The sequence below is a fragment of the Meles meles genome, chromosome X (assembly GCF_922984935.1).
Source record: "Meles meles chromosome X, mMelMel3.1 paternal haplotype, whole genome shotgun sequence".
Taxonomy (NCBI): domain Eukaryota; kingdom Metazoa; phylum Chordata; class Mammalia; order Carnivora; family Mustelidae; genus Meles; species Meles meles.
In genome coordinates, this window is record NC_060087.1 from 39,074,437 (window position 1) to 39,101,811 (window position 27,375).

General features: G+C 46.4%; 1 protein-coding gene across 1 annotated transcript; it reads right to left on the reverse strand.

Annotated features, from left to right (window-relative positions):
- Positions 1 to 104: 104 nt before the first annotated feature.
- Positions 105 to 26,449, reverse strand: LOC123935153 (norrin cystine knot growth factor NDP). The gene is made up of 3 exons (XM_045995655.1): positions 26,248 to 26,449; positions 11,558 to 11,940; positions 105 to 1,378 (listed from the first exon to the last, which is right to left on the reverse strand). Exons 2-3 carry the CDS (start codon positions 11,729 to 11,731, stop codon positions 1,151 to 1,153), a joined length of 402 nt encoding a protein of 133 aa, XP_045851611.1. The 5' UTR covers positions 11,732 to 11,940; positions 26,248 to 26,449; the 3' UTR covers positions 105 to 1,150.
- Positions 26,450 to 27,375: the final 926 nt, after the last annotated feature.

A 27,375-nucleotide genomic window follows, 5' to 3' on the forward strand; every position in this document is an offset into this window, starting at 1 on the left:
AGACCCCTCCCCCAACATGCTCCATAGGGGATGCATTATAGTAGAATATTGAGTAGGAAAATGCAATGCTCACACAACCACAATTTTGAAGATACTCTCTTTTTATTTCACAACATGGAAATAACTCAAATTTTGAGTCTCAAGGACCAAATAGAGTCGAGCCAAATGTTCAGAAGATGAGCCAGGCCACCATTTTGGCAGCAAGCTTCACATGGACAAGTGGATGGTAGACAATGATGCCTGCAACATGGCTAAAGCTATAGCACACCCACAAATAGATTCATACTTGGTTGTCTAATTTGCATGCATGAGTATAGTGCGTTCTCCATGCCACTAGTATATATATGCCTTTTTCAAAGTCAGTGCAGGATCCGTATCTGTGCAGGTCTTTAAAAGTCCCTTACAAAATTTTACCATAATTTAACTGCAAGAGCCTTCAGGTGGCAAATTCTGTATGCCACCTTTACTTCTTGAAAGTCATTTCTGAATAATAATGACCGCTATCAGGAGTTCCACCATCACATAAGAGAATCCATTTGTTAGTTATTTTAATGTCAGTTAGCTGGCTGTGAGTGAGCCTGGCTACACGTCTCCAACCTGCTTGGTGCCTGGAATTTGCCATCGGTCGATCACCTTTAGCAGCAATGGCAACCTTAGACCAAAGGACAGGATCAAAACTAAACCGAACCACCCCAGATGGTATCGCAGGAAGAGTTGGACTCTCCTGCTTTCCAGAATGAATGCTTCCCAAAGATACACCAAACTGTGACAGTCTGACCCACCCGGGCATGGGGATGGGGGCAGGGGGGCAGGGGCGCCACTTTCCCCACTAAGGCTGGAATTGTTGGAAGCCCAAACAACTTTCAGCGCCAAGGGAGCAAATGCCTGAATCTGAAAAGGAACCAAAAGAAATTGTACCAAGGAAAGGAGACAGGGATGGAAGACCAGTTCCCAGAGCATCTCTCTCTGTCAACAAGCACTGAGAGTCTTTATGACTAGAATATGCAGAATCCCGTGGGAATCGCTGTATCCTTTTTTTTTCTCTTTCTTTCTTTCTCTTAACTCTTTTCTTGCCAGTCCTTCCCTGGCCTGTTGAACTGGCTCGTGAGGGAGGAGGTGGTCCCATCCAGAAGCCACTCATTCGGAGGCCTCACGAGCTGCACTCCTCACAGTGACAGGAGAGGATGTACCGGTAGGTGGCCGTGAGCCGCATGCCCCCCGAACAGCGCAGGCGCAGTGCCTTCAACTTCGAGGTTTGAGGCCGGCAGCAGTGACAGGAGGAGCGGAAAGGCTGCTTGAGGACAGTGCTGAAGGACACCAAGGGCTCAGAGCGTGACGCCTGGCTGCAGTGCCCCTCGCACCTGGCCAGAAGCACCATCTGGGGAGAGAAGAGACAGGGTTACCCTGTGGGGAGACCAAAACCTCAGCCAGGTCCCACGGCACCCTAACACTCTTTGCCGACTTCCGGTGGTTTAGACCAGTGGTTCTCAACCCTGGTTGCACCTTAGAATCACCTGGCAAACTTAGTATTAGAGCGTCAACACCCAGGGGGTGCCTGGGTGGCTCAGTGGATTGAGCCACAGACTCTTGGTTTTGGCTCAGTTCATGTTCACAGGGTTGTGGTATCCATCCTTGCCTCAGGGTCTATGCTCAGTGGGGAGGCTGCTTGAGATTCTCTTTTCTTCTCCCTCTGCCCCACCCCCTGCTCCTTCTCTCTCTCTCTCTCTCAAATAAATAAATTAAAAAAAAATAAAGCTTGAGCTGAAGAAAGAGAGGCTGTGTATTCTTTATAGTGGTTTTAATGTGGCCATAGTGAACAGACTTCTTTAAGAATCGGATGCAAAGGGTGCCTGGGTGGCTCAGTGGTTTAGGCCGCTGCCTTCAGCTCAGGTCATGATCTCAGGGTCCTGGGATCGAGTCCCGCATCAGGCTCTCTGCTCGGCAGGGAGACTGCTTCCCTCTCACTCTCTCTGCCTGCCTCTCTGCCTACTTGTGATCTCTCTCTGTCAAATAAATAAATAAAATCTTAAAAAAAAAAAAAAGAATCGGATGCAAATTACCAAGGTTATCCCCAGAACCATGGACATAGGCAAACACTCGGTGTTTGCCTCCAGTTTAAGGGGGTGGAGAAGAGGCTCATTTCTGTCTCTCATACATACATCTGGGTTTCCTGGGAGTGGCAATTATGGGTAGGGGAGGGGGGCAGCTTGATTATGAATTAAAAGAAGACCATCAGAAAACATGAAATCTTGGGGCACCTGGGTGGCTCAGTCATTAAGCGTCTGCCTTCGGCTCAGGTCATGATCCCAGAGTCCTGAGATGAAGCCCCATATTGGGCTCCCTGCTCAGTGGGGAGCCTGCTTCTCCCTCTCCCACTTCTCCCGCTTGTGTTTCCTCTCTCGTTCTCTCTCTCAAGCAAATAAATAAATAAATAAATAAATCTTTAAGAAGATTATTTTTTAAAAAATGAAATCTTGCCATTTGCAATGATGTGGTTGGAACTAGAGGGTGTTACTCTAAGTGAAAGAAGACAATCAAAGAAAGACGATTATCATAGGATCTCACTGGTACCAGGAATTTGAGAAACAAGACAGAGGATCATAGGGGAAGGGAGGGGAAATGAAACAAGATGAAACCAGAGCGGGAGACAAACCATAAGAGACTCTTTAATCTCAGGAAACAAACTGAGGGTTGCTGGAGGGAAGGGGGGTGGGAGGGATGGGGTGGCTGGGTGATGGACATTGGGGAGGGTATGTGCTATGGTGAGTGCTGTGAATTGTGTAAGCCTGATGAATCACAGACCTATACGCATGAAAAATATAACACATGGTATGTTAATAAAAATAATAATAATTAAAAGAATTAAAAGAAGGAAGTGGTCTACTCATCTTTCTTAAAGGAAGACAAGATGACTTCTGGTCATTATAGGTTATTAACGTCATTATCAAAGAAGATGTTGGGATGAATCCAAAGATAAGATATGAGATACCAGGGAGTAACCAGCAAGGTTTGGTGAAGTTGGAGTAAGACCTACTGATTTATTTTCTCTGAAAGATCACAGAGGTAGAGAGAAAATGGCAACTATGAACTGTTTTGAATTTGTCAAGGCTTTGGTGCTATCCTGCCTGCTCTTTATGTGGACAGGCAAAACAGACATGATCTGAAATAGCTTTTGAGAGATTATGCCATAGATCAGTAGTACGTGGGCCAGTCATCTGCGCCCATTCCATCTGTCTAATGAGAAGGGGCCCAAGGTCTTCCCCAGGCCCTTCTCGCTATACCTGCCGGTTTATGAGAAGAGCTCCCTGACAGCTCACTTCGAAGTACTGTTAAATGTGCCATCTCTAATGTGGGCCACCTCTTCCACAGATTAAGCAATATTCAGAGGTCACCTCTCCAAATGAAATCTTTAGAGATCCAGCTTCAGTCCAGATGAATATGGTGAACCTGTGTCAACTTAATTCCAAGAGGCACAGACATGGTGGTGTATCTCACTGGAATTACACACACGCAGGTGACCCGGATAGAGACCTGGAATGGCCTGGCAGTTAGCACGGCCCGTAAAGTGACTGAGTCAGCAATGCTGGGCCATTTGTAGAAGGAATGACCTGATCGTGATTTCACTAAGCGTTTTCAGGGTCTCAAGCTCCACCTTCAGCTCATTCACTGAAGACACTGGGGCCACCTTCAATGGGTCCCTCTATCTCAGGAGCTGGACTTTTGGGGCAAAGAGAATGCACAGACATGTATATACAATAAACACATTCAGGGCACCCGGGTGGCTCAGTTGATTAAACCTCTGCCTTCAGCTCAGGTCATGATCTCGGGTTCCTGGGATCAAGTCCAGCATTGGGCTCTCTGCTCGGCAGGGAGCCTGCTTCCTCCTCTCTGCCTGCCTCTCTGCCTATTTGTCATCTCTCTCTGTCAAATAAATAAATAAATTCTAAGAAACAAAACAAAACAAAACAAACAAACCACATTCAGTGGCTGCCTGATGCCTTTGGACTCAAGTCCAAAATCCTGAATTGGTATTAAGATCCTCCATGACTTGGATTTCACATCTTTCTAGTCTTACTTATAACTGTTCTCATTTTTGTCACCCACTCCCTTGCAACTGTTCTAGTTCTCATCACTCTCTATTCTAATCAAGCTCAATCACTTAGAAGTTATGGAACTGCCCTGAATTTCCCTGCCTCTTACCTTTGCTCATGTCTTTCCCCCTCTCGGGAATGCCCTTTCCTCCTAGCTCTGCTTAATGAAATCCCAAATATCCTCCATTGTCAAGTTCTTCTCCTCTAAGAAGAGACTATGAGACAATTGTAGGACCTGTGGCATTCTCAACACACATGCAAATCTCCTCTCTGGGAGATTTCCAGGCTACAGATCCCATCTCAAACCTGGAAGTGACATAAAAATATAGCTCTGATTTGTAAATGTGTGTTGGAGGGCTACAGTGGGGAGTTTGGGAGGGAAGATCTAGAAATGAGTGCCGTTAAGGAATGGAAGGGATAAATATCTGCTTTCCAGATTCGCTCTTCATATTCCATCCTTTAGCCCCTGTTTTACCCCCTCACCTATTTTACAGATTTAATGAACATCTTCTCACCTCTTCTAGACCAAAGCTTCTCAAACTCTAACATGCATGTAAACCAGTTGGGGATCTTGTTAAAATGCAGATCGTGTGTGAGTAGTTCTGGGTGATGCCAGAGCTGCATTTGTCACAAGACTCTGGTTGATGTCAGTACCGCTAACGCCCGCACATTGGTTAGTAAGGCTCCAGACCTGTTCAAGTCTGAGAGGTTCTGCTCTAGGTTGATCACTAGATAGGGATCATTTAGCAACTAATAATGGCAGCAGATATTTATTGAGTGCTTGCAACATTTAATCTCATTTAATCCTCATAACAATCTGATACTAAAGGTCTTCTTTTAATCTGTACTATTATTACAGAAGAGGAAGCTGAGGTTTTACAGAGTTGAACTAACCTGCTCAAACTCACGTATCTGGTACAAGGCAAGGCTGGAATCAAACCCAGATTCAAATCAAAACTAGATTAAAGCCAAGCCCCGGGCCTGAATCCCTAGTATATCCTGCTTCCTGATATGAAAATGTTTTCCTGAAGCATGAGCCAACTCACACCCTTCTCCAAGGGTGTGACTCTCTTTGACTTAGCTCTGGAAACCCTAACCCTAACCCTAACTATACCATAGTTAGGTATGGTATAGAAATCTGACCTTTTCCTTATGAACTCCTTGGGATACATACATCACCACCACCCCCAAGCTTCTGCAGAGCTAAGTCTTGAAAGAACACTCTGGAATGATAACTCCTCCACTGTCAAGACCTCCCCCAGGTGCCTCCCCCAGTGATCTGGACACTCCCAGAAACTCCCAGAAACTCCCTGGATGGTACCACACAGTGTCTAACTCCTTAACCGAGTCATCAAACATCAGTTCGCCTTCAAACATCAGTTCACCTGCCAAAACCCAGTATGTGGTCAATGCACATTCCTCATGCCTGGGTGACCTGGTGGGGCCTTACTAACATGGGAAGGCTCCTCTGCATTTGGCCTTGTACTTAACCGTTCATAATGGACTTCTCACAGCTCAGGTGGGTGACAGATACATGTTATCTGCTTTGGGTCCAGTTTAATTTTTGCTCTCTTAGGTTTCCCCAAGCAAGTGGCCCGATGTCAGGAAGTTAGGCAACTTCTCCAGACATCCTTTGGTATCCCGCCAACCTTAGAGTCACTGGCCTCCAGTGGGATATGAAAGTCAGTTCCTTCTAGTACAAACAGAGCCGCGGGGTTCAGAGAGATTGCTCAGGGATGGGCTCCTTCATGTTCTAATCTTTTTCCATGTGCGGAAGCTAAGAATGAAAGGACCTTGGGTGATCATAAAAGAATGGTAATGATGTTGATATAGAACACATATTGGGACATTTACTAGGCTCCAGGCTCTGTGCCAAGCCCTTCATATGCAACCTGATTCTTAACAGCTATGTCAAAAGGTAAACTTTCCCCATTTCACAGATGAAGACATGAAAAGGCAGAGGATGATTCACCAGCCTGAGGTCCCATCGCCATCCAAAAGGGGGCCAAGATTCTGATCTGAGACAGCTTGATTCCTGAGCCCTCAGTCCTAACCATGACTGTCAGCCTCGATCCTCCTAAGTTGCCCAAGCTGGTCATGAGCAAGTTCAGGTTACTGTGAAGGTTAGAGCCAGCTGTGATTCCTGGATGTTGACCAAAGATTAAACCTGGTGACCCCGGGCCGCTTCTCCCCCTGGTGACCTCCCATACTTCTTAGGCAGTTATGTCTTCTGCTGCAATATACAGCTATCTTCTGAGTGAAAGAAAACCCAAACACAGATGGTTTTCATCACTCCTTGCTGAAAGATTCTTACCACTGCCAAAGCCACTTTCTTCCTCCGTCATGGGGGACTCCTACAAATTCCTGGCACGGGCCATGAATGACTAGCTGTCTCCATGGGTATCAGAATAAAGACCCAGAACAAAGACTTTGCACACAGAATATCCTATCCTAGAATGGGAGTTTGGCCATTTTACTTCATTTAAATGAGCAACGGTCTTTTGCCTTTTTCTCGGCAGTGAACACTATGTACCCCTTATCCCTCCGGCAGCACCCATTCCTTCCTTCCCCAGCACCCTCAATAAATGACCATTAAGCTCATCTCCAGGGCACCCAGGTCAACCCCCAAAAGGTCTGTGCCAGGCTCAGGGCATCAGCAAAATTGCACCAGAGGAATGAAGCAGCAAGGGGACAGATGGACTCTGGTCCGTTGGTCTGGTCACAACTCAAACCGACACGAAGCTTTTGTACGTAGAACATTTCCGCTCCCTCTCTCTCCCATTTACTTATAGGCATTATGAGGGCAAAGACTCGGTCTTTCCCCCCCTATTTTTGCCAGCCACAGGGCCTGCACCTAGTAGGCATTCCATATAAATTTGTTCCTTAAAGGAAAAAAGTGCTATCTCCCCAGTAGTTAATTATGTTAGAAGTTCAATGTTCCTGACTCTTCTATTATACTATGAGCTTTGTCAGCAGCCCTAGGAGAGGCTCGGGAATCTTAACAGCTTCCTCTGCAAATCCTCTGGGAAGTTCTCCAGGCTTTATCCCGTGAACTGTCCTCCTCCTTGGCCCTTTGGAGTTCAGATGACCCCATACCCTGGTTCCACGTCCCTGTGGGACCACCATCTCCCTCCCCTGTTCCTTGCCCAACTCAGACTTCACAGGCCTGCCTTATTAGCTCCCTTTCCCAGCCCCCATCCCTGAAAACTCCTCCCTGGCTTATATCCAGGACTTGTCTCCTCCCCCACTTCCTGCTCCCTCCATTCACCTGGGAAGGGAAGTCAAGGCAGCAAGCTCTGTTTCTCTGCCCACTCTTTTTTTTTTTTAATTTTTTTTTTATTTGACAGACAGAGATCACAAGTAGTCAGAGAGACAGGCAGAGAGAGAGAGGGAAGCAGGCTCTCCACCGAGCAGAGAGCCTGATGTGGGGCTCGATCTGATGCGGGGCTCGATCCCAGGAACCTGGGATCATGACCTGAGCCGAGGGCAGAGACTTTAACCCACTAAGCCACCCAGGCGCCCCTCTCTGCCCACTCTTAACACCCAGCAGGATGGCTTATGTTTACTCTGCCCTTCGGCACGCGCCCCCCACGGCTGCCAGATCTCTGTGTTTAACAAGAACCATGATGAGGTTCATTTTCCTAATCCTTTCAGGCTCTACGAGATCCCAACCGTTATTGAGGTCTCTGTGGTGACCAAAATAGAAAGTGAGTCTGAACACCTGTCCTGTTTATAGCTTCATCATCAAGATGATAATGTCACTCATTAATATCTATTATATGACAGACGCCATGCTGAACGCCTGACAGATATCATCACCAATACACATAACCCCACCTTTAGATACACAGCATTCACCCCATTTTACAGAGGAATAAATGGAGGCACCAAAGACTCGTTTCCCTTCTCTCGAAGTCACCCTTTGGGCACATCGTTTAGCTGCAGTGTGAAACCAGGTCTCTCTCACTTCAAAGTCTGAGATGCCTCAGATGCCTTGAAGTTTCTCCAGACAGCTTGTTTTCACGAACCACTGGTCTTTTGCCTGTTTGCTGTACAGCCTTTACTCACTCAGAAGTTCAGGGAAGATTGTCAATGAACCTGCCACTCCCAGGATCTCTTGTACCCAGTCCTGGGAGGTGTCACCGCTGAAAACCACCAGGTGCAGCCTAATTTCCGGTCACATGACCTCCTTGGTGGACCGCTGTGGCCAATCGTTTCCGCCTGACTCCATCTCATCCCTTTCCCGAGTTGCTAAGCAATACGTGACAGGCCCCTGGAACTCAAGGCTAGGGGGAGCAGACAGTCTCATGGGAGGCTCCACAGAACAGTCACAACAATTCCTATTTTCTAGAAACATCGCTGAGTAAAAATCATTATTTCCAGTGGATCCGAAGTTGAGGCTGGGCTTCCTAATAGTGGCTTCTGCATTCTACTGGCATTTCTCCAAAATGAAGATCCAAGTAGTTGAAAGAGAAGTGACTTGAGGCAAACGTTGGCACTCCTGGGCTAAATGAGCAATCATACGGAATACTTTCTTAGCATTTTGTTTTCCCCACCAGTAAAATGGGGCTGGTAATGCCTTCCAAGACAGGTTTGTCAGCAATGATTAGATCCTATATTATGAGATGCCTGACACATATTAGGTGTTCAAGCAGATGTCTTTCCTCCTCTGAGCCTGGGTCACACTCTCCCGGACACCTGTCTTCCCAAGGCCAGACACTGGGTAAATGTAAGTCGGGAAGCGTTAACCACAGACAGACAAATGTTAGGCATATGTCTAGTAAACAACAGTCTTGAACATTGTGTGGAGGGAAACTTTTTGCAGAGAGGAAAGATCGACCCTGGTCTCCTCATTGTAAAATGCCTTGTTGGCTGTCTCCTAGACACGGGCTAAATGTTTTATCTCAAGTCTGTAAAGAACAATTTCGTTAATGAGACTCATTAGAAAGAAGACCAGCCCGAGTCTGTGAGAGTCAAGAATTATAGATTATTTGGGGCACCTGGGTGGCTCAGTGGATTAAGCCGCTGCCTTCAGCTCAGGTCATGATCTCAGGGTCCTGGGATCGAGCCCCGCATCGGGCTCTCTGCTCCTCAGGGAGCCTGCTTCCCTTCCTCTCTCTCTGCCTGCCTCTCTGCCTACTTGTGATCTCTCTCTCTGTCAAATGAATAAATAAAAAATCTTTAAAAAAAAAGAATTATAGATTATTTAAAAATGAAAAACAGTTTTTGTTCTTGGATACATAGAGAAAATCGAATCCAGAAAAGGTCTGGGTAGTTGAAATTCTGCCAGGTGTATTTTAAGGCCAAGAAAGAAAGGTTTATAATTATAAGCACCATTTACATAAAACTATTGCTATATTTGAGATCATTTGGGCTGTTTGAAAACAGATTGTTCCCATGAAATTATAAACGTTTCTGCTACTATCACAATTTTGTGCCATTTACCATGGCATTCTGGAAGGAACGGAAATGAACAAAGGTAGACTAAAGTCTGTTTCTAGGAGTCGCACTCAAGCACCATGAGTTTGTTGGGCTCGAGTTAACGACGTCTCTTCTCTGACCTGCCCTTAACTAGTGCGACCACTGCTAAGGTGTTCTTCCAACATCTCACCAAATCTTCCTGGATTGTGTTTAGTTTTTAGAGATGTTCCTATTTCCCTGTTCCTTCCTATCATCACCCTGACATTTTCTTTGAAATAATTTTAATAACCCCGGCTTTTGTTAAAGAATCATGATTACAGAGAACAGCTCAACAGAGGGAGAAATCATGCACAGAGTAAAAACCACCAAATACTAGTGCTATCTGTAAGGGGAGGGAAGGAAAAGCTAATAATTGCTCAAGCCCACAGTATCTGAGCAATCACAGTTGTAAAAACATGTCCCGTCTTTTTCCCCCCTTCCCTTTGCTTTAGTGTTTTGTTTTGTATTTTTTTTTTTTTTTTGCCCAAGTAGGGATTGCTGTCTTACAAAAATTTAAGTTTAGGGGCGCCTGGGTGGCTCAGTGGGTTAAGCTGCTGCCTTCGGCTCGGGTCATGATCTCAGGGTCCTGGGATCGAGCCCCGCGTCGGGCTCTCTGCTCAGCAGGGAGCCTACTTCCCTCTCTCTCTCTCTCTCTCTCAGCCTGCCTCTCTGTCTACTTGTGATCTCTCTCTCTCTGTCAAATAAATAAATAAATAATAAAATCTTTTAAAAAAAACTTAAGGTTATCTCTTTACTCCTTTTCTTAGTTCCACAAGTACAAATAAGAGCCAGCAAGTTTTTAAATAGAAAGTCCCTATTTTTTTCCCACAGTTCTAGATCTTATTAATATAATGGTTTAAATGATTTAACTCAAATTCGGATTCCCCCAAACTAAAACAAGCCATTATCATTGAGTTGTAATCAGAGAAGTGATGGAAATTTTCAAGGCAGACAGAAGTCATCATGTTTGCAAATGGAGGGTAGAGACGTTAACTTATATGGTCTTAATTCTAGTGGCTGATATTACAAAAACTTCTTTATTATACCGGTAATTTAAAAAATACTTGCCATCTGAGAATGCTTAAGTGGTTTTGGTCTCAGAACTAGAGTGAAAAATCTCTGAGGTTGGGCTAAACACATTCTTATTTACCAAATGTGGGCAAATTTCATTCATGTGACTCTTTGGGGGCAGTGACGGTCGTGAGATTCTCATTCTGAGTCTGTCCTTCCGCTACCATAGGCTTTCCTGCTGGGTGGTCCAGGTGGCCAGCCACTCTCGGCCTTTGAAACATGGTATTCCTTCGCACGCCTTGTCCCAACACTGAGACATCTCTCGCAAAGGCTGCCTGCCCAAAAAACATACAACCTACTCCAAACAAGCGCGATTTGGATAATCCCTGTAAAAATGGGAAATGATCCACTTGCCATGTATCTTTTGAAATCATTTTAACGTAAGCATGGCTGGTGGAGAAAGGCTTGGACCACAAGGTCAGCGAGCAGCTATTCCATCAGAATTCTCTTTGAAGAGCCCCGCCCCCAACCCCAACAAGTACATTTTACTGCTCAGTCGTATTTCTGGCATCTGCTTCCTCTTTACTGCTGGTGGAGGTACAGGAGTCCCGAGAACCTGTAGACGCCACTTTTCTATCTCGGTAAAGAACACTACTGCTGCTAAATTTCAAAGCCAAGGACGAAACACACCTGCCTCATCTTGTGTAGAGCAACAATTGCATGATGAGAACCTTCCAGTCTTTCCTATTGACTTCGAGTAGCCTGAAAAGAGAGAAGCTGCCTGGGATTATGTACGTGGTCAATCGGGCAGCTTTACTGACAAAGGTTCAAAGCCTACTGGGAGACCCTGAGAGCAAGATTCTCCCTCAAGCCCCATGGGGCCAGCCGGAGAGCTCAGGTCTGGACTACGGTCACAGTTCTCCATCCCTTGACAAAGGAGCTTCTCTCCTGTCTCTGCGAAGTAGCGCTAACGTTCGCAGACATCAGGATCTTACCTTCGAGCTACACTTGTACAATGGGTGGCTGATAGAATCGACATAGTGATGCCTCATGCAGCGTAGAGGGTCCGAGTCCATCATGAAGGAGCTGTCCGTTTTGCTGTCCGTATCTCCCATTAGCGCCAGCAGGGAGAGCATAGAAAAGGATGCAGCTAGTACATGATTTCTCATTGTTGTAAGGAAAAACTTCGGAGAAGAGACAGCAGAGGGAGGCAGAGGACTAGGAATGGGAAATGCCTTCGCCTCCTAGGATCCAGTCCCTTTCGAGCAAAGGGCAGGATCGGGCTGAAGCTTTCTGGTTGTCATTGTCCTTTGTAGGCCCCCGAGTCTTGTCTTACTCTTTCCACTTGCAATCCATCATCGCGAGATCTGCTGCACAGCTGGAATGAAAACAGAAATTATTTTCCCCGGGGAACATTTACCCAGAAAAACGAATGGAACCCAGGGGGTATGGAGTAGAATTTTTCCCTGTCATTTTGAATGACGGCGGTTGGTTTCTCAAGCATAGGCCATCACCCATTCTAACCCGCTCCCTCCCCCAGAGCTTATTTGTACCCATTCGGTGGTGGACACCGTGGTTTAGTGGAAGCACATGTTGACTTTAATTGCCAGAGTCCATGTTTTGAGGAGCAAGAAGAGTTGGAACTCATGGTAAAGATTAGACATGGGGTTCTGGCCCCCGCACAACTGAATTGGGTGGTCTCATCTTCATCCCTGGCTTGGCGGGGGGGGGGGGGGGGAGAGGGTCTATTCAGTTTCTCAATGATCTCTGGTGTCAACATCAGCTCACAGGGCCAGAAAACCAGGCAGGTCAGCACTAATGAACACAGACCACATCCCACGGGAAAGAAGTATATTTTCCATTTCCAAGTCCATTACCCACCCACCCACCTAGTTTTCCACTAGGGCTCATCCTGCTCTAGGCTCATCCTGTTTTTGGTGTAAGCCCCGTGCCCCCCAGCATCAGTGGCAAAAGACATCTGAAATACACATTATGCTAACTGGCCTCCAGTGTGATTAAAGCAACACGTACATATTCGCCAAAGAGTCACACATTTCGGCAGAGCCTTGTAGCCTGAGCACGTGGCCTAATTTGAAAAAGGAAGTGGTGGTTAGAGTAAAGACTTACCAGTAAAATGGGATCAGGGCCTATTGGTTTCCTGGAAATCTGCTTTGTTCTTTTAACCATAGCATCTTGGACAAAGCGGAAAGCGCTGTGCATCACCTCACCAACACGCCTGAGCCTGGCCAACGTGGGTGCTTTTTATCACACCAGAATACAGAGTGTCACAAATATTTTCAAACATTTAGGACAACTGGGGAGACCTGTCATTGCATCCCAAACAAAAGGAAGATAATAATTAAAGCCTCAGAAAAAAACTTTTTGAAAGTATTTCAGGTAAGAGTTTGATTATTCTGTTCATTGTACAACATTTTTTTTTAACTTCCTACTCATGGACGGTCCAAATAAACAGGGCGAAGTATTAATAAGATCAAGATTAGAAGTTCAAGTCCAGGGATGCTTGGGTGGCTCAGTCAATTAAGCGTCTAACTTTAGCTAAGGTCCGGATCTCAGGGTCCTGGGATAGAGCCCCGAGTCTGGCTCCCTGCTCAGCGGGGAGCCTGGTTCTCCCTCTCCCCCTGCAGATCCCCCTGCTTGTGCTCCTGCACACTCTCTCTCTCAAATAAACAAATTGTTTTAAAAAATTAAAAATAGGGGTGACTGAGTGGCTCAGTCGGTTAAGCATCTGCCTTCCACTCAGGTCATGATCCCAGGGTCCTGGGCTAAAGCCCCGAGTCGGGCTCCCTGCTCAGCAGGGAGTAGGCTTCTCCCTCTCCCGCTGCATATCCTGCCCCTCTCAAACAAATAAAATCTTAAAAAGGAGGAGGAGGAGGAGGAGGAGGGGGAGGAGGAGAAGTTCAAGTCCTTATAAGTCAATTAGTTTGGTTCCAATAAAATGGCCCCAGACCCACTTAATCCCAGTTAGCTTTCTTGTGAGTATGGGGCAGGGGATCCTAGATTGAAAATGGAGTGTGGCGAAGGGCCGTTTCAGACAAGAGCATCCCTGGCAATGGCAAAATCTCAGCGCATATGTATCAGAGAAATCCTATAAATTGCAGGACCAGCAGGGACCAGTAATGAGGAGACCCACTTGGGCTCAAGCCCTGCCCTTGAGTAATGGGGAGACCTTGCACACGGCATTTAAACAGGTGTGGCCCCAGTTTCCTCATCTGTAGAATAAGAGAACTGGAAAAGATGGAGTCTGTAGTGCCTTCTTGCCCTAAAATGACGCTGCCTGGTACTTATGGATCCAGTCACCACCATCTCCATAGGCAGAAGATAATCCTGAAGTTAAGAGCGTATTTTCATGCAACTCTGCGTCACTTTCCCTCGTGAACATGCTAATTGCAACATCTCATTGAAATTGATCAAACCTGAGCTAAAGCTCCAAATTGGCAAGAGACGCCAAAGAGTATTTTTTGTTTTCTCTTCAGCTGCACATCACACTGAGACTCACCAAGATTTCAACTCAAAGAGCCAGAGCTTTCTTGGATTCAATGTTCAGAGGCTGCCGTATTACTGACCATTTCCTGAGTTTCAATATGACTATGTTATCCCAAGTGGTTATCTGACTCTTTGAAGCCTTAATTAGTCTCAGAAAAGGAATTTATTAGATTTCTTCTTTCACCACTCCAGTCTATCGATATTTCCCCCAGGAGTCAATGGCAAAGGGATGAAGGGAAAAGTAGACATTCCAGTCCTGGCCCTCCCTCTGCCCTTCAGAGCCACGGCCAGGAGGTATGGTTAAATGAAAGAAGCAAATGAAAAGAAAACATACAGCTTGATGGCAAAAACAAGCAACAACAATCCATAACAAGACCCTATATATGTGAATGTTTAGACCCAGATAGTCCATCTCTGAGAATTATCCTACATGTGCGATCACACTAGCATGTGGTTAATCAGTTCAGCATTGGTCATCGCAGCATAAAATTGGAAACCGCACAAAATACCTATCTCTATTACACAACACTCATACCCTGGAATACTATGCAACTGTATAAAGAAGGGTGCAGAAACTCTACTGATGTGTGTTATACCAGGAAGGGTAAGAACATATATTTGTGTTCATTGACATTTACACAGAGAAGCTCTGGAAGGATATTCGAGAAGCTATACAATTAGTTATGGACAGGGATGGAAGAAAGAGTTTCACTGTATACATACATTTGAATTCGTAAATTTCCGAAATTGTGAATGTATTACCTATCTAAAACTTCATTTAAAAAATTTGTACTTTCTGGTACGCCTAGGTGGCTTCAATCAGTTAAGCGTCGGCTTTCGGCTCAGGTCATGATCCTGGGGTCCTTGGATCAAGTCTCGTGTCAGGCTCTTTGCTCAGCGGGGAGCCTACTTCTCCCTCTGCCTGCTGCTCCCACCCCCCTTTGCCCCCACCCGTGCATTGTGTGCTCTCTCTCTGACAAATAAATAAATAGAATCTTAAAAAATTATACTTTCTCTTTCCAAACTTGGCTTAAAAATACTAATTAAATTAATGGATGTTGAATGTTTGTGCCAGTTTGAGTATTTTAGTAATATTTTATTTTTATTTCTTACAAATTTTGGAAGACATGTTAGTTACTCTTTTCTCAGTCTTCCTAGTGGATCATTTAATTCTTAAGCAGTACTGCCACCTAGTAGCAACATCTTGAATTGCAAGCACAGTTGAATATTTTTTTTCTTCAAAGGTGAATAAAAACTTTTGCAGACAAGTGTTGTGAAGCGTATAATGATAAAGAGACAGTTAATGTCACACAAAATATAACTTTATTATCTGATCTTCTCTTTAAAGATGATAAGCTGAACCCAGAAGTAGTAATAATGATAAAGTAGAAAAGCATGACAGAGAAAATGCTGCTTGACTGCTTATAAGAAACACACTTTTCAGGTCAACATGCTCACAAAGCATGGTAGTTTTTGTTCAGTTTTTATATTAAACTCTGAAATAAGAATTCAAGCAACAATGTAAACAGACCACAGAACTCACTGAACTCTCAAAACCTAAAGGTAAAATTCTTGCCACTTAACTTTGGGATTTTCACCCAACTTTGGGACGTTCACATCATATGAAGAAATAAGCATAATGCTCGGAAACCGAGTGGCATGAAGTCAGGTTCATCTGAATTTGGTGTTGGTGGGGTGTGCCCGGATGAGAAGTGCATGGTGCTGAGGGCAACACTCACAAAGAGGAGAATCAAAATGAAGGAAATTCCCATCACTTGAGATCCCTGATTTATGACAGCCTAGGGGTATCGACGTCTTGTCTTGTCGGAGCTTCGGTCATGTTCCTCAAAATTAAATGAATTCCCATTTGCTTTCATTTTTTTTTTAAAGCCATGGATCATAAAAACCAAGCACTGCCCATCAAGACTTAGAACCTAGGCCCAGCCAGTGATGGACTGACTGAGAAAGCCGCTCACTTGCTGAACTTGGGAGCTCCGGGGCTGCTCCGTGCTCTGGGTACAGCCTCTGAGACATGGACTTGGCGGATGTACAGAGCCCACATTCTCATAGCTCCGATGTGGAGCCTCTGCCGGCAGGAGAGGCACGTAGGCCGGCGTGCCCGACTTTGGAGCTACCCTCCAAACGATACCAGTGGAAAAGAACAACTGGTGCCCAGATTTCCCCACCTGTCATCCTCAGGGAAATAATATAGCAGAGCTCACAGTGGGCCCAGCCTCCTGGGTGAGAGATGGTGTTGTGTCCACAGAGCAGCTCACTCTTGGGCTGACCTTCTGCCTGGCAGAGGGTAAAGTGCTGGTTTCACGCAAGTTATTCCAGCAACAGGCTAAGACCAGGGGCATGTGCCAAGAACGGCCTTATTCTTGCCCCGCTTGCCAGGCAAGGGAGGGTGGAGCTTCGGTATCCGGATTCCCACTCTGGGCTGTTTTCAGTATTAATACATGCACGTAATGCCTTCCATGGCTTCTTTTTACAGATATTTATTGAACACATATTCCGTAAGCATTTACTAAGTGTCTCCTTTTGCTCTAGCAGATAACAGTTAAGGGTCGGGTGGGGGGGGGGAATAGGTCCTGTTCTAGTGACTTCTTCCAGCTCACCGCATCTACAAGCAAAGAGTCTTGGCCTGTTGTTTCCTGGGTGACTTTTTTTGGACCCAAGGATAAACTCCCTTACCACCTAATTCATATCCAATATGCACTGCCTCATTTCTAAGAAGATCAAGTTCAGCAGATAAAATATCACGACTTTGGAATGGTGTCAGCGTCACAGACAAGAGTGATTTGCTATTTACTCTCATTTCAGACAATCGTATCAGGCATGAGAGGGCATAGAGAGGCATAGAGAGGGCAGAACCAAGAGCCCCTCTCCAAGGAATCGCCAAAAATAAAAATCAAAGGTTTAAGTGTGGAAGAAAGCTTGCCACTAGATAATGCTTCACACGAGGCTTAGGAAAGAAAGAATTCTAGGTCTAATCAGAGAGTATGAAGTGCTAAGTAGCCCCTTCTCAGGAACTCAAAGAATTCCTATTGGATCTAGTCAGCTAGATGCCTTGGAGAATAAGTCAGATGCCTCTTCCCAAGGCACTTAATTTATAAACTGTAAACAGCATGTTGGATTTTATCAGGCATCCCATGTGCTCAACGAATTGTTTTTGATATTATTCTTCTGTGGCTGCACATCAGTGGCAGCCCAGTACCTAAGCCTGGGCTGACCTGGAGGCAGAAATACCAAGGCTGGGCAGACACAAGGTCACTGGAGAGACTACGGCTCCTGCCCCTGTCAGCTGACGGTGTCCATTCTCCAATCAGTGGTGGCCATGCCTGCCCCCGCAGTGCCACCTAAGCAGGGAGAGAAGGTGACATCTTTGCAATTCAACAGCAGTCCTCCAGTCTACAGGGCTCTGTGCTCCCCCAGCCTGCATTACTAGCCAAGCATGGTCAGACTCAGCAGTGGTGGAGATGGAGGAAGAAAAGCGATGGGGGGTGGGGGTAGGGGGAAGGAAGCAAGAGGGCAGGAGAAATACAGCCCAGGAGAGAAGCACTTAATCACAACCCCAGAGTAAACAAGGGTGCAAAAAAGAAGAACTGGGAACAGAAGTAATTTCTGAGAATGGGCCAATGTCAATGGCTCCTCCTGTGTGTGTGTCCTTGGATTAAATAGTTTTACTGTCTTGGGAGGGACTGGTGTAGGAGGACTTGACCTTGAGACTTGACTGAAACTTCAAATCTTGATTTTCGGGACATCCAGAAGAACCTCTTATTGTTATTCAAACTCTCCCTGACCTATAGCTTTGACCGTCTTCTTCCTCAAACCCATGTCCAACCCATGCTAAGTGTCACATGTCCAGTGTTTTGCACTCATTGGTCAGAAATATTAGATAATTATTATACTGCATTCTGAAACCTGAAGAACATTTTACTGTTGCCTGCTCTACTGGAAGGACAGCTGATCTGAGGAGCCTCAAGCTCTGAGCCCTACCCTTCCCATCATTTGCTGTGCCATCTTGAGCAAGTCCCTAGTCTTCTCTGGGACTCTGTTTTCCCATCTACAAAATGAACAGATTGGTCCAGATGCTTGTGTGGTTCTCCCCATTTCTGACACTCTCTAGCTCTATCCTACCTCCTCAGAGGGCGGCACCTGCTTTGGGGCTTCACTTCCCCTGAAGCAATACTACAGAAAGGGTTCCTTTTTTCCTCAGGAGGTTAATGACTGCAGAAAAGTCCAAACAAATCATCATGTGGTGCCTGCAGCAAAACCGAAGGTCAAGCCATAACAATCTGCCCTTTTGATGAAGCCACATTGGTGGCCTGAAATAAAAAGAGCCCTTAATAACCAATTGACTCAGTGCCTGAATGTACCAAATATAGTTATAAATTAAGAATATGCTGTTGATAATAAGGAGTGGCTGGCGAAGATATTTACCCAGTCCCTGTGACTCTTAGAGTGACCCAGTCCCTGTGACTCTTAAAATGTATAGTCTTTCTTTCCAATCTTCACCACTCGGGGAGAGGACAAAGGCTAATAGTGAGCAGTCATGGTAGAAGTAGACATCTTTCTTTTGATGATAGTGATGTTAGCGGAATTTAGCCCTCCTGAATCTTTCCCATGAGTGACTTTAATTCTAAACCGACTTTGAGCCAGAGATCCTCATCCCCTAGCGGGGCCATCGGTGACACTCTGGTTCAGGATAGAAGAGGAAGCTTGGTTAGAAGTTGTCTCCTCTGCAGGTGCAGAATAGATAAGGTCCCAGTGGTCAAGAGCTAGGCACTCTGCTTACAAACTTACAAACTTACAGATGTTTCTATAAAACATCTACAGAACCTTTGTGCTAAGGGAGGTACATTCCAGAAGCCCTAGGTGGGGACTTGGGTCTAAAAGAGTTGCCTGTTGGCAACTGGCAAATGATTATGGCTCTTGGATCCAGTGCTGGGCTTCTATGGGGTTCTATAGTTTCTAAGGAAAGACTCACTCTGAGTTCCTCATGGTTGACATAACCAACTGACTTTAGAGTACAAAACCTTGCATAAATTGGAAGTGATGAAGTCTGATTACCCGTGTGCCGAAAAGCATGAGACGGTTCAAGTCTTTTCCTCTGGGGCTTTGGATTATTTCTGTAAGCCTACCATTCCACTATGAGCTGTGACTGATATGGTGATGAGCTGTCAGAAAATGCTTAGCGGTGGTCTTTCTGCGGTGCCGCAAATCAAGGACAGCCCTAAGCAGGGAGTCCCTTTCCATCCTTCCATCAACAGGGAATGAAAACAGGGTGATGGGAAACCATAACGGAAGTAACAGAGAAGAAGGAAGAAGGATGTGTTTATGTTCAAAATCTGCCACTGCCCTTCCACTGCATTCAAATGGCCCCATTTCAGAAAGGAAAGGTTCCCTTCATTTCACCCAGTCTTTCCCAGGAAGGGGGTCTCACATCATGGATGAGACACACTTCTCCCACTTACCTTTGGAAAGGAAGCTGGGGAGTTTTGAGATACCCACTCAGCCAAGGGACTCAGTCTGCCCTCCCACCCCTGCCAAAGCATGAATGCATTCCCTCCCTGTGGAAAAGAAAAGGTAGCCAGGTGTTCTGGGGACCCTGCTGCCGAAGCCATTTGATACTTTCTCTGCCCCTGGACTGCTGGCTCTGGTATGGCCTAAGGAGAAGAGAGGTGACTAGTGTCAGTTCAGGGTACAGGCTTCCTTTCACCCTGGGGCCAAATGAGTATGTTGGCTTTTCTTCAAAGTGTCCAGCAAAGTGTTTCCAAAGCTGCATTTGAATATCCTCAGCCGCAACAGCATTTTGGAATGGGGGGTAGTGATCTCACCTAACAGCTGTAGGGCCCTTAGTTAGAAATGGGGCATAAACAATGGGACCAACTCAGCCTCTATTCAATTCGTCTTTTCTGCCCAACTGTGGAAGTTCAATACTGAATTCAATCCCATTGCAATCCAGAAGACTTGGGGATTCAGACTTCTGTCAAAGGGGCACGGTTAAAATAAAATCATGTAGAAATACGTTTTTCTGTATTGCTCATAATTCTGAATGTATTGGGCTGTTGGTCTCCTGTCCGCATTTCTGCTTCGCTTAAACTCTGCACACTACGGCTACATCGTTGGATTGTTGGTTCTCCTCTCACCATTCCATTCTGCTGCCCTTGGACTTCAAACCTCAAAAGAAAAATTTAAATTCTGAAAAGGACTAATTTCCCATCCTCTGGAGGAAAAATCACAGAAATGTATCAAATCCTGAACCATCACCTCGTGTTTAAAAAAGAAATTGGACTTTGATTCTTCACATCCATTTTAGGCATGTAGATGCCTACATTTTACTTGGAGCAGAGGACAGGGGGGACGCTTTTTTCCTGGAGGAGTTGACCTCCTTTTCTAATGCCAAGTAAAGAAGGCAAGTTCAGGGTTCAAATCCTCCTCCCTGGGAGAGAGCAGGTGAAATGAAGCGAAGCTCCCTTCCTGAAAGTGGGCTATTTGAAAATTTGTGGCAGCAGATTTGGAGCATCAAAAATAGTCCTTCCTTCTTCTCTTTTGTAATTTCTCCTGTGACCTATTTGTATTCCCTATTGATGGCAGGGGAAGGGGACTCCCTATTTAGAGCTATTGTTGCTTTGAGACACTGCAGAAAGGTTATCCCTGAGCATTTTCTGACAGCTCATCAACTTTCTTGAATGTATTAACCTGTTGCCCTTTCATTTTTTAGAGGATGTTACAACTGGTTGGACCACAGCTTAAAAGGAGAAGCTGGGATTTAGCCAGGCCTTGGAAGAGAGAAAATGGTCTGAAAAATTCTTAGCTTTTGGTAGAAACAAAGAAAAAAAAAAAGAAAAAAGAAACATACATCAATGGCAAATCTAATAGAACCAAGTTTAAAGCTACTAGTCAACGTTCAAGCACAGATCATGACATGAGGGTGAAAAGGACCTCCAACTGGATGAATTCCTGAGTATAAGCACTGGGGCTATATTGTGGACTGAAGTTACCCATTCTTTGAATTTTCTGAGTCAGCACTCTCTCCAACAAAAAAGCACTTGTTCCAGACCATGAACCCCATACAGGGTGTTAACGTTCTGACCACTGAGAATGGGTCTAGGGGAGTGTGACTTCTCAGCCTTGTAGGCTCAGCCGTCAGACTCTGAGACCCTCTGATGGAGGGGACATTAAGCACGACTGGCCCCAAGCTTTGCAGATGTGAGGACAGCTGGCGGCACAGAGAATACCATCGGCCCAGTCTCCGTCAAAAACTCGAATGTCTGGGTGTCTGAATGTGCAGCACGCAAACCTGCACTGCCGAGCCGGCGCCCCCTTTTCCTTCCAGCCTTTCCCCGCACCCCGCCACCCGGCACACACATGGGGGTCGCGGAAGGATTCCCCATCCTTTGCGTCCCGCGGCGCTCAGACGCACAAGTTCATGGTTGCTGATCCGACGGGTGAGGAGTGGGTGCTACCCGCTGGAACGGTGCCACTGGCAGGGGCAGACAGGAAAATAGGAATGCTCTTAATGTCCTCCCAAAGAAAACCTTTGACGGACAAAAGAGTGGTTGTATTTTTACTCTCTCCCTTCATGCTGCCAGGCGTCTTTAAATAGATCCTCTAGCCTAGGGACTTGTATGGAATAATTCATATTAAAACCCAAGAAGTGGCAGAGGAGGGGAGTTGGTTCTTTTCTTCTCTTTCTTTCCTTTCTCCACCACCCCCCCCCCCCGGCCCGCCCCCGCCCTTGTCAAGTGAACAGGAAAAGACTCATTTTAATTCAGCTGTGTTAAATTTCTCCTTCTGGGTCTTTTAATGAACTTTAGCTAATTCGGAAAAGACGACGAAAACCCCCAGGAGAAGAAAAGGGATAGGAAGCGGCATTGTAGATGGCTCTTTGATACCTTTTGATCCCAAGGACATGAGCGGCATCTTTTAATGATGCCGCACAGAGCGGGTGACCCCAGGCTCTTAAATGGGAAGGTCTAACGGAGAAGTCCCACGACTTCCATTAGCAACTCCTAAACCAATGGGCTGTTCTGCTGTTGAGAGAAAGAAAAAAAGGGAAGAAAAAGTCTTCCCCAGTTTTCCGGCCCCACTCATTTGTACTTGGGCTCCGGCTAGGATCCATTTTCTCCCGTCTCCCTCTCTCCCCAAATAGGTTTCCAAAAGACATTCAGGCCCCAGTTAGCCAAATTCAAAACCCCGTCTGTCCTTCTTTTAGCTTGGGAAGGGAAGGATGTGGGAAGGATGGAGAAAAGAGGCGGAGCAGGGCCTGAGGATCCGGGGAGCTTTGCAGCAAGCCACTTGTCTCTCCCCTGAAACAGAGAATAACCACATTTCTCTTAATGTAGGCCGAAGGGCATCCAGGCGTTCCCAGAGCTCCGCTACCCCCAGCCCTGCGCTGGAGACGCGTGGGTCACTGTGATGGTATGCTCTCGTCCCTGCCAACCCGGGTCACCCCAGCCCTGCCCTGAAGGGCAGCCGAGCCATGTGGCTGCTCCTCTCTGCGAGTGGGTTCAGGCTCAGGGCTCCAGAAAGCCCCCCGATCCTCTCGGTCCCGGCAGAGCCGCTGCCAAGAATGACATCCTGAGATTACTATGAAGATGGGGAGACCTCACTCTCCCCGGATGGAGCGGGACCCAGGCTGTCTGGAAAACAGGCAGAGCAAAGAGCGAGCTCACAATGGAAGGAGCTCAGGAGCAGGGAAAAGGGGGTGGGGTGGGAGTGGTGGAAAGCCAAAGAAAATAAAAGCCACATGCCACCCAGGAAGATTCCAGGGCGGGCGGGAAGGAGGTGGCAGAGGAAGGACTTGCCGGGAGTGAGTACCCAGACATGGCACTGCCAGTCTCACTGGATTCTTTTCTGAATTAGATTATGCGAAAGAAAGCGGGGAAATATATAGCCGGCCAGCTGCTCAAAGGCTTACAACCTTGCTTTTATTGTCCGGGTAAGTTGGTGAGGTGGGGCATCAGAGGAATTCCAAACATACCATCCCAGACAAATTTTAATATGTTCCCTAGTGTCATACACGAAGAGGAAATGACAGCTGATCACAGCCAAGGCAGGCCACAGCGATCTGGGCCCTGGAGCTCACCCACCCTCCCTTGGCCCAGCTACCCGCCTCCGCCCTAGTACTTCTGTCTGTCCACCTGCCTCCCCATCCCTCTGCCCTTACTGGCCCTGCTGGGTTTGGGGTGGGGTGGGGGCTGGACAAAGTAGCAGGAGCTGACGTTCATGGGAAGAGGTGAGGTCGGCCTTCAAGGCCGCTGGCCAAGAAGCCGAGGCTGGCTAGGGTGAGTCAGGCACCCCAGGGAGTCAGAGGCATTTTAATCCAACCACGGGGGATTATCTGCTGATAAGGGCTGAATCAAGGACTCTGGTGATGCTGTCTTCAGGGTTCCCCCCACCACCACCCCCCAGTAACCTACCCAAGCCAGAAAACACAAGACTGCATTATTTGAAAGCAACCCTGTGTGTGGCTCTGACGGGGACCTGGGTTTTAGGGAACGACTTCCGGCATCTTCTTCCCAGGGGCCCCTTGAATTCAGGCCAGACCCAGAGGTCGCTGGTTTGGATCCTGGGGGCGGTTCAAGTAAGTGGTGGGAGCCAGTGATAGCATCTTGCTCTGTGCATGTTTCTAATTCAGTGATTCATCCAGTGGCCCTGATGTCAGCTGCTGAGTGTAGGTGACTCACAGCCATCCCTGATAGAGATAGCACGTGGTCCTTTCCCAAGTGTGCTCAAGGGAGCAGAGAAAGGATAAACTGCCCTTTTTCCAGGCTTCCTCTACCCAGGAGGGAAAGATCCGGGCTATGCTAGCTGTGAGTGATGTGTACCCAAGATTCAGTGATAAAGACCTCAGGGGAACCCCTTCGTCATAAATGGAAAGAAAACCCACTGATAAGTGACAGTCTTTGCAAATAAATCGGGGTCTCAGCAGATATTTGAAATGGGCCTTTGTAACAAGGCAGTCATGGACCTGTTTAGTCATTGGCAAAGTCCGTGTCAGTCCCCAAATCTGAGTGGAGATAGCATACAGACTGAGAATTGGGCCTTGGGACAATGCCTCAGTCACCTTCGCATCCAGCAGGACTAGCATCATTTCTTAAAAGGATGATGGCGTGAATAATTCACCAGTAAGAATAATAGCGCTTGAATTGTGAGTCCTTCAAGTACAGTAGAAATTGTTGGCCACCATCGGTGGCTAGGATGCCGAGAAATTCACATTTTTCAAGGGCCCAGGAAAATAAATGAGTTGGAAATTGTTAAATGTATTGAAAAATGATTTATTTTCCCCTTGACAGCGTCATTGGAACTCGAATTAAGATTGAAAACTCCACAGGCATATTTCCGTCTGGGGGTGTCAGCTGCTTTGCACACAGTGGGTCAAGAAGCCCTCCACCAAGTTCCCCCTTTACCTGAACCGAATATATCTTAAAGCAAATGATGCAAAACTTGGCGTTCTGCGTTCAGACACTCTCGTAAAATGATCTGAGTAACGGTACCAGAATATTGCTTTGACTCAGCCCACTGTTTTGTTAACAGCAGGAGTTTTTAAAGAAAAAAAAAAAGTCACTGCAAAATTGCATAGCAATAGAATCCATAGTATCTTTTCAGGCTTTCTCAAATCGTGAATATCCCAGAGCTGTAAATTAACTCGTTCAAAAGCTGGGTTTTCACTCAACAATGCCCGTTAGGCTAGTTATTAAAGGAGATCGGGAAGGTTCCCCCATAAGCCACGTTCCTGCTCCGTGGTGAAATCCGGTCAAGAAGACCCCCAAGTTTAATTTCGGAAGCCAGACTGGTGAGGAGAAAATGGGCAGATATTTGCATTTGGTCTAAAGGCACCCTTGAGAAGCATTCTGCAGCTCCCCAACCCCTGAATCGGTTGACACCCACAGCCCACACTGCATTTTAGGCGTCTCTACGTTTTCAAACGCACCGGGGATTTAATATCCTGTGTTGGAGCAATTTGCCGACGCCAGGTCCTTGTCATTAAAATACACTATTATTAGAAATGAGACATTTCGCAGCATGCATATCTGTTATCAATGACAATTACAAAGGCCAGAAAGTGGGACTCCCGTCTTGCCAAAGAGCTTCCTTTCCTGCACCTGAATCTCAGTGGAGAAGGGAGTCAACTCTTCCACGCAGGTTTATCTGGGCTTCTGAATTACAATGAGCCTCAGTTACAGGGCGTTCCGAGTCATTAACATTCTGTACACAAACTTCCCGTCCCCCAAGGAAGAGTTTTGCCCAGGCCTCCTACAGCCCAATTGTTAAAGAGAGAACTTGCATTCAGGAGTTTGAAAGAACCCCCACTCCCCCACCCCGCCCGAATATTCCTCAGGTGTTCATAGGAGTCATTCCTACAGGTCCCCATCTCTGCGCCGGTGGAAGCATCCTTTCTCGGTCACCATTTGGACAGTGTAGCAATAAGGCCAAGGCAAAGAGCATGCATTTCCTCGGACTTTTTGCCCAATCGAAATCCTATAGTAAACCCATCCTCCTCTCTCCCCAGTGCTCCTGCCTGCGTCTATGGAAGTGAAGTCCTTGCACATTGGAAGGAGAGTGCAAAGCAACAGGATTCCTGCAAAGCGTGATACAGAAAGCTAGAAATAAATGTTGCCTATTGTTTGAAGTCATTCTAAGCACTCCGGCGGAGCCCTGGCAGGAGATCAGCGGCATACAGAAGTAGTAATAAAAGTAAACAGTGCGCTTTTAAACTCTCAGGCTTGCCCGCGTTCATAGTGCCCCCATTGTAACGGGATGGGGGCAGTGGGGAAGAAACTGGGGCTTCGGGAATCCATGTCGTCCAATGCTGCTTCCCAGTCTCCTTTCACTGGGTCACATAGAAGAACCATTACAAAGTTACATTGAACTACGCAGAGAGTTTGAAAATGAAATCCCTTTCGGTCAAACCCAAAGGGATTTTCCAGCCTCTCCGTGAGGCTCCCCTGCTCTGTCACAGACTTCAAAGACCCGTTCGTTTAAAAAAAAAAAAAAAGAAGAAGAAGAAGAAACCCACAAAGCTAGCACGCTACCGATTAATGCAAATTCAATTAATGCAAATTTAAGTGGTATTTAAAGGTTGTCTCTTTGTCTGAGAGGAGGATGAAATGCTCGGTTTGGAAAGAAGTAATTTCCTAGGCAAGCCGTCAGCGCTTGTTTTCCTGCTTACCTTTGGGGGGAAACGCAGGGCTCCTTTCTTCTCAGACTTTTCTGAGAGCTAGAAAGAGGTCCTGTTACTTCCAAATGCTTTTGTTCTTCTGTCCCTCTGTCACATGGCTTGCCTTTTATATTTGCAACACACAAAAGTTAGGACTGTTGTTTAAGCGACACAGGGAGAGAGAGAGAGGGAGAGGGAGAGGGAGAGAGAGAGAGAGAGAATGTCAAATGGAAAAGTGCCATTGCAGTCATATATCAATCAGGCGTGCGGCCGCAGCAGCGCTCTAGCAAATGGGAATGCCAGGGAAATGTGAGGCGCTCCTTATCGGGGACTCAGCCACTGCCCACCGCTCGGCTCCCTTCCACGGAGCATCTTACGATGGGAACAGCATAGAAGAACAAGGGCAAGGGCGAGGAAGTTCCCTTTCTTTCTTTCTTTCTTTCTTGGGAAATAATAAGAGGCTAAATGAATATTCTGGGTTTAATTCTTTGGCGAGCATGCCATTGAGATGGGCAGTCCGCGGTGAGGACGCATAGTTTGGGAACTACAGAGACAGTGGCATTCTGTTTCACGATTCCGCAGCTGCCTGAGATGAAGCTGAAATTCTAAGGAAGGGGGAGAAAGATGGGGGTCAGAACGGCTTCGCGGGCTATACCGCTGAGGCAAGTGCAAAACGCTGCCCTGTTTTATCACGACCTGTGTGGGTGGCGAGAGCTTTTTTTCTGCGTTGTTCATCCATTATGTGATTTTTTGCGGCACGTCTGCGATGAAATCCACAAGGGCACTTTACTAGGTGCCGTCATCTGCATAATTTAGAATAAGACTCTCCCTAGGATTTAGAAACAATGGAAAAGTGACAACGTGAAAGTGTAGTCCTTTACTCCTTGGAATAGAGGAGGGTGAACGTAACAGGTAAGGCCAAACCACCTTCAAACGGCTCGTTTTGCAGAAAAGTGGCAAAGGTCACTGGGGAAGGGGGGGCGGTGGTGAGGGTTAAGTACTCCTGCTAGCCAGTAATGCCCTTATGAGCTGTGAAAATACAAAGGGAAATAATTCCTTCAAGAGCTGAAAACTGAGGCAGAAAACCATCGAACAATTTTGGTGGACGACACAAAGAACCACTGAACCATTTATAACTTA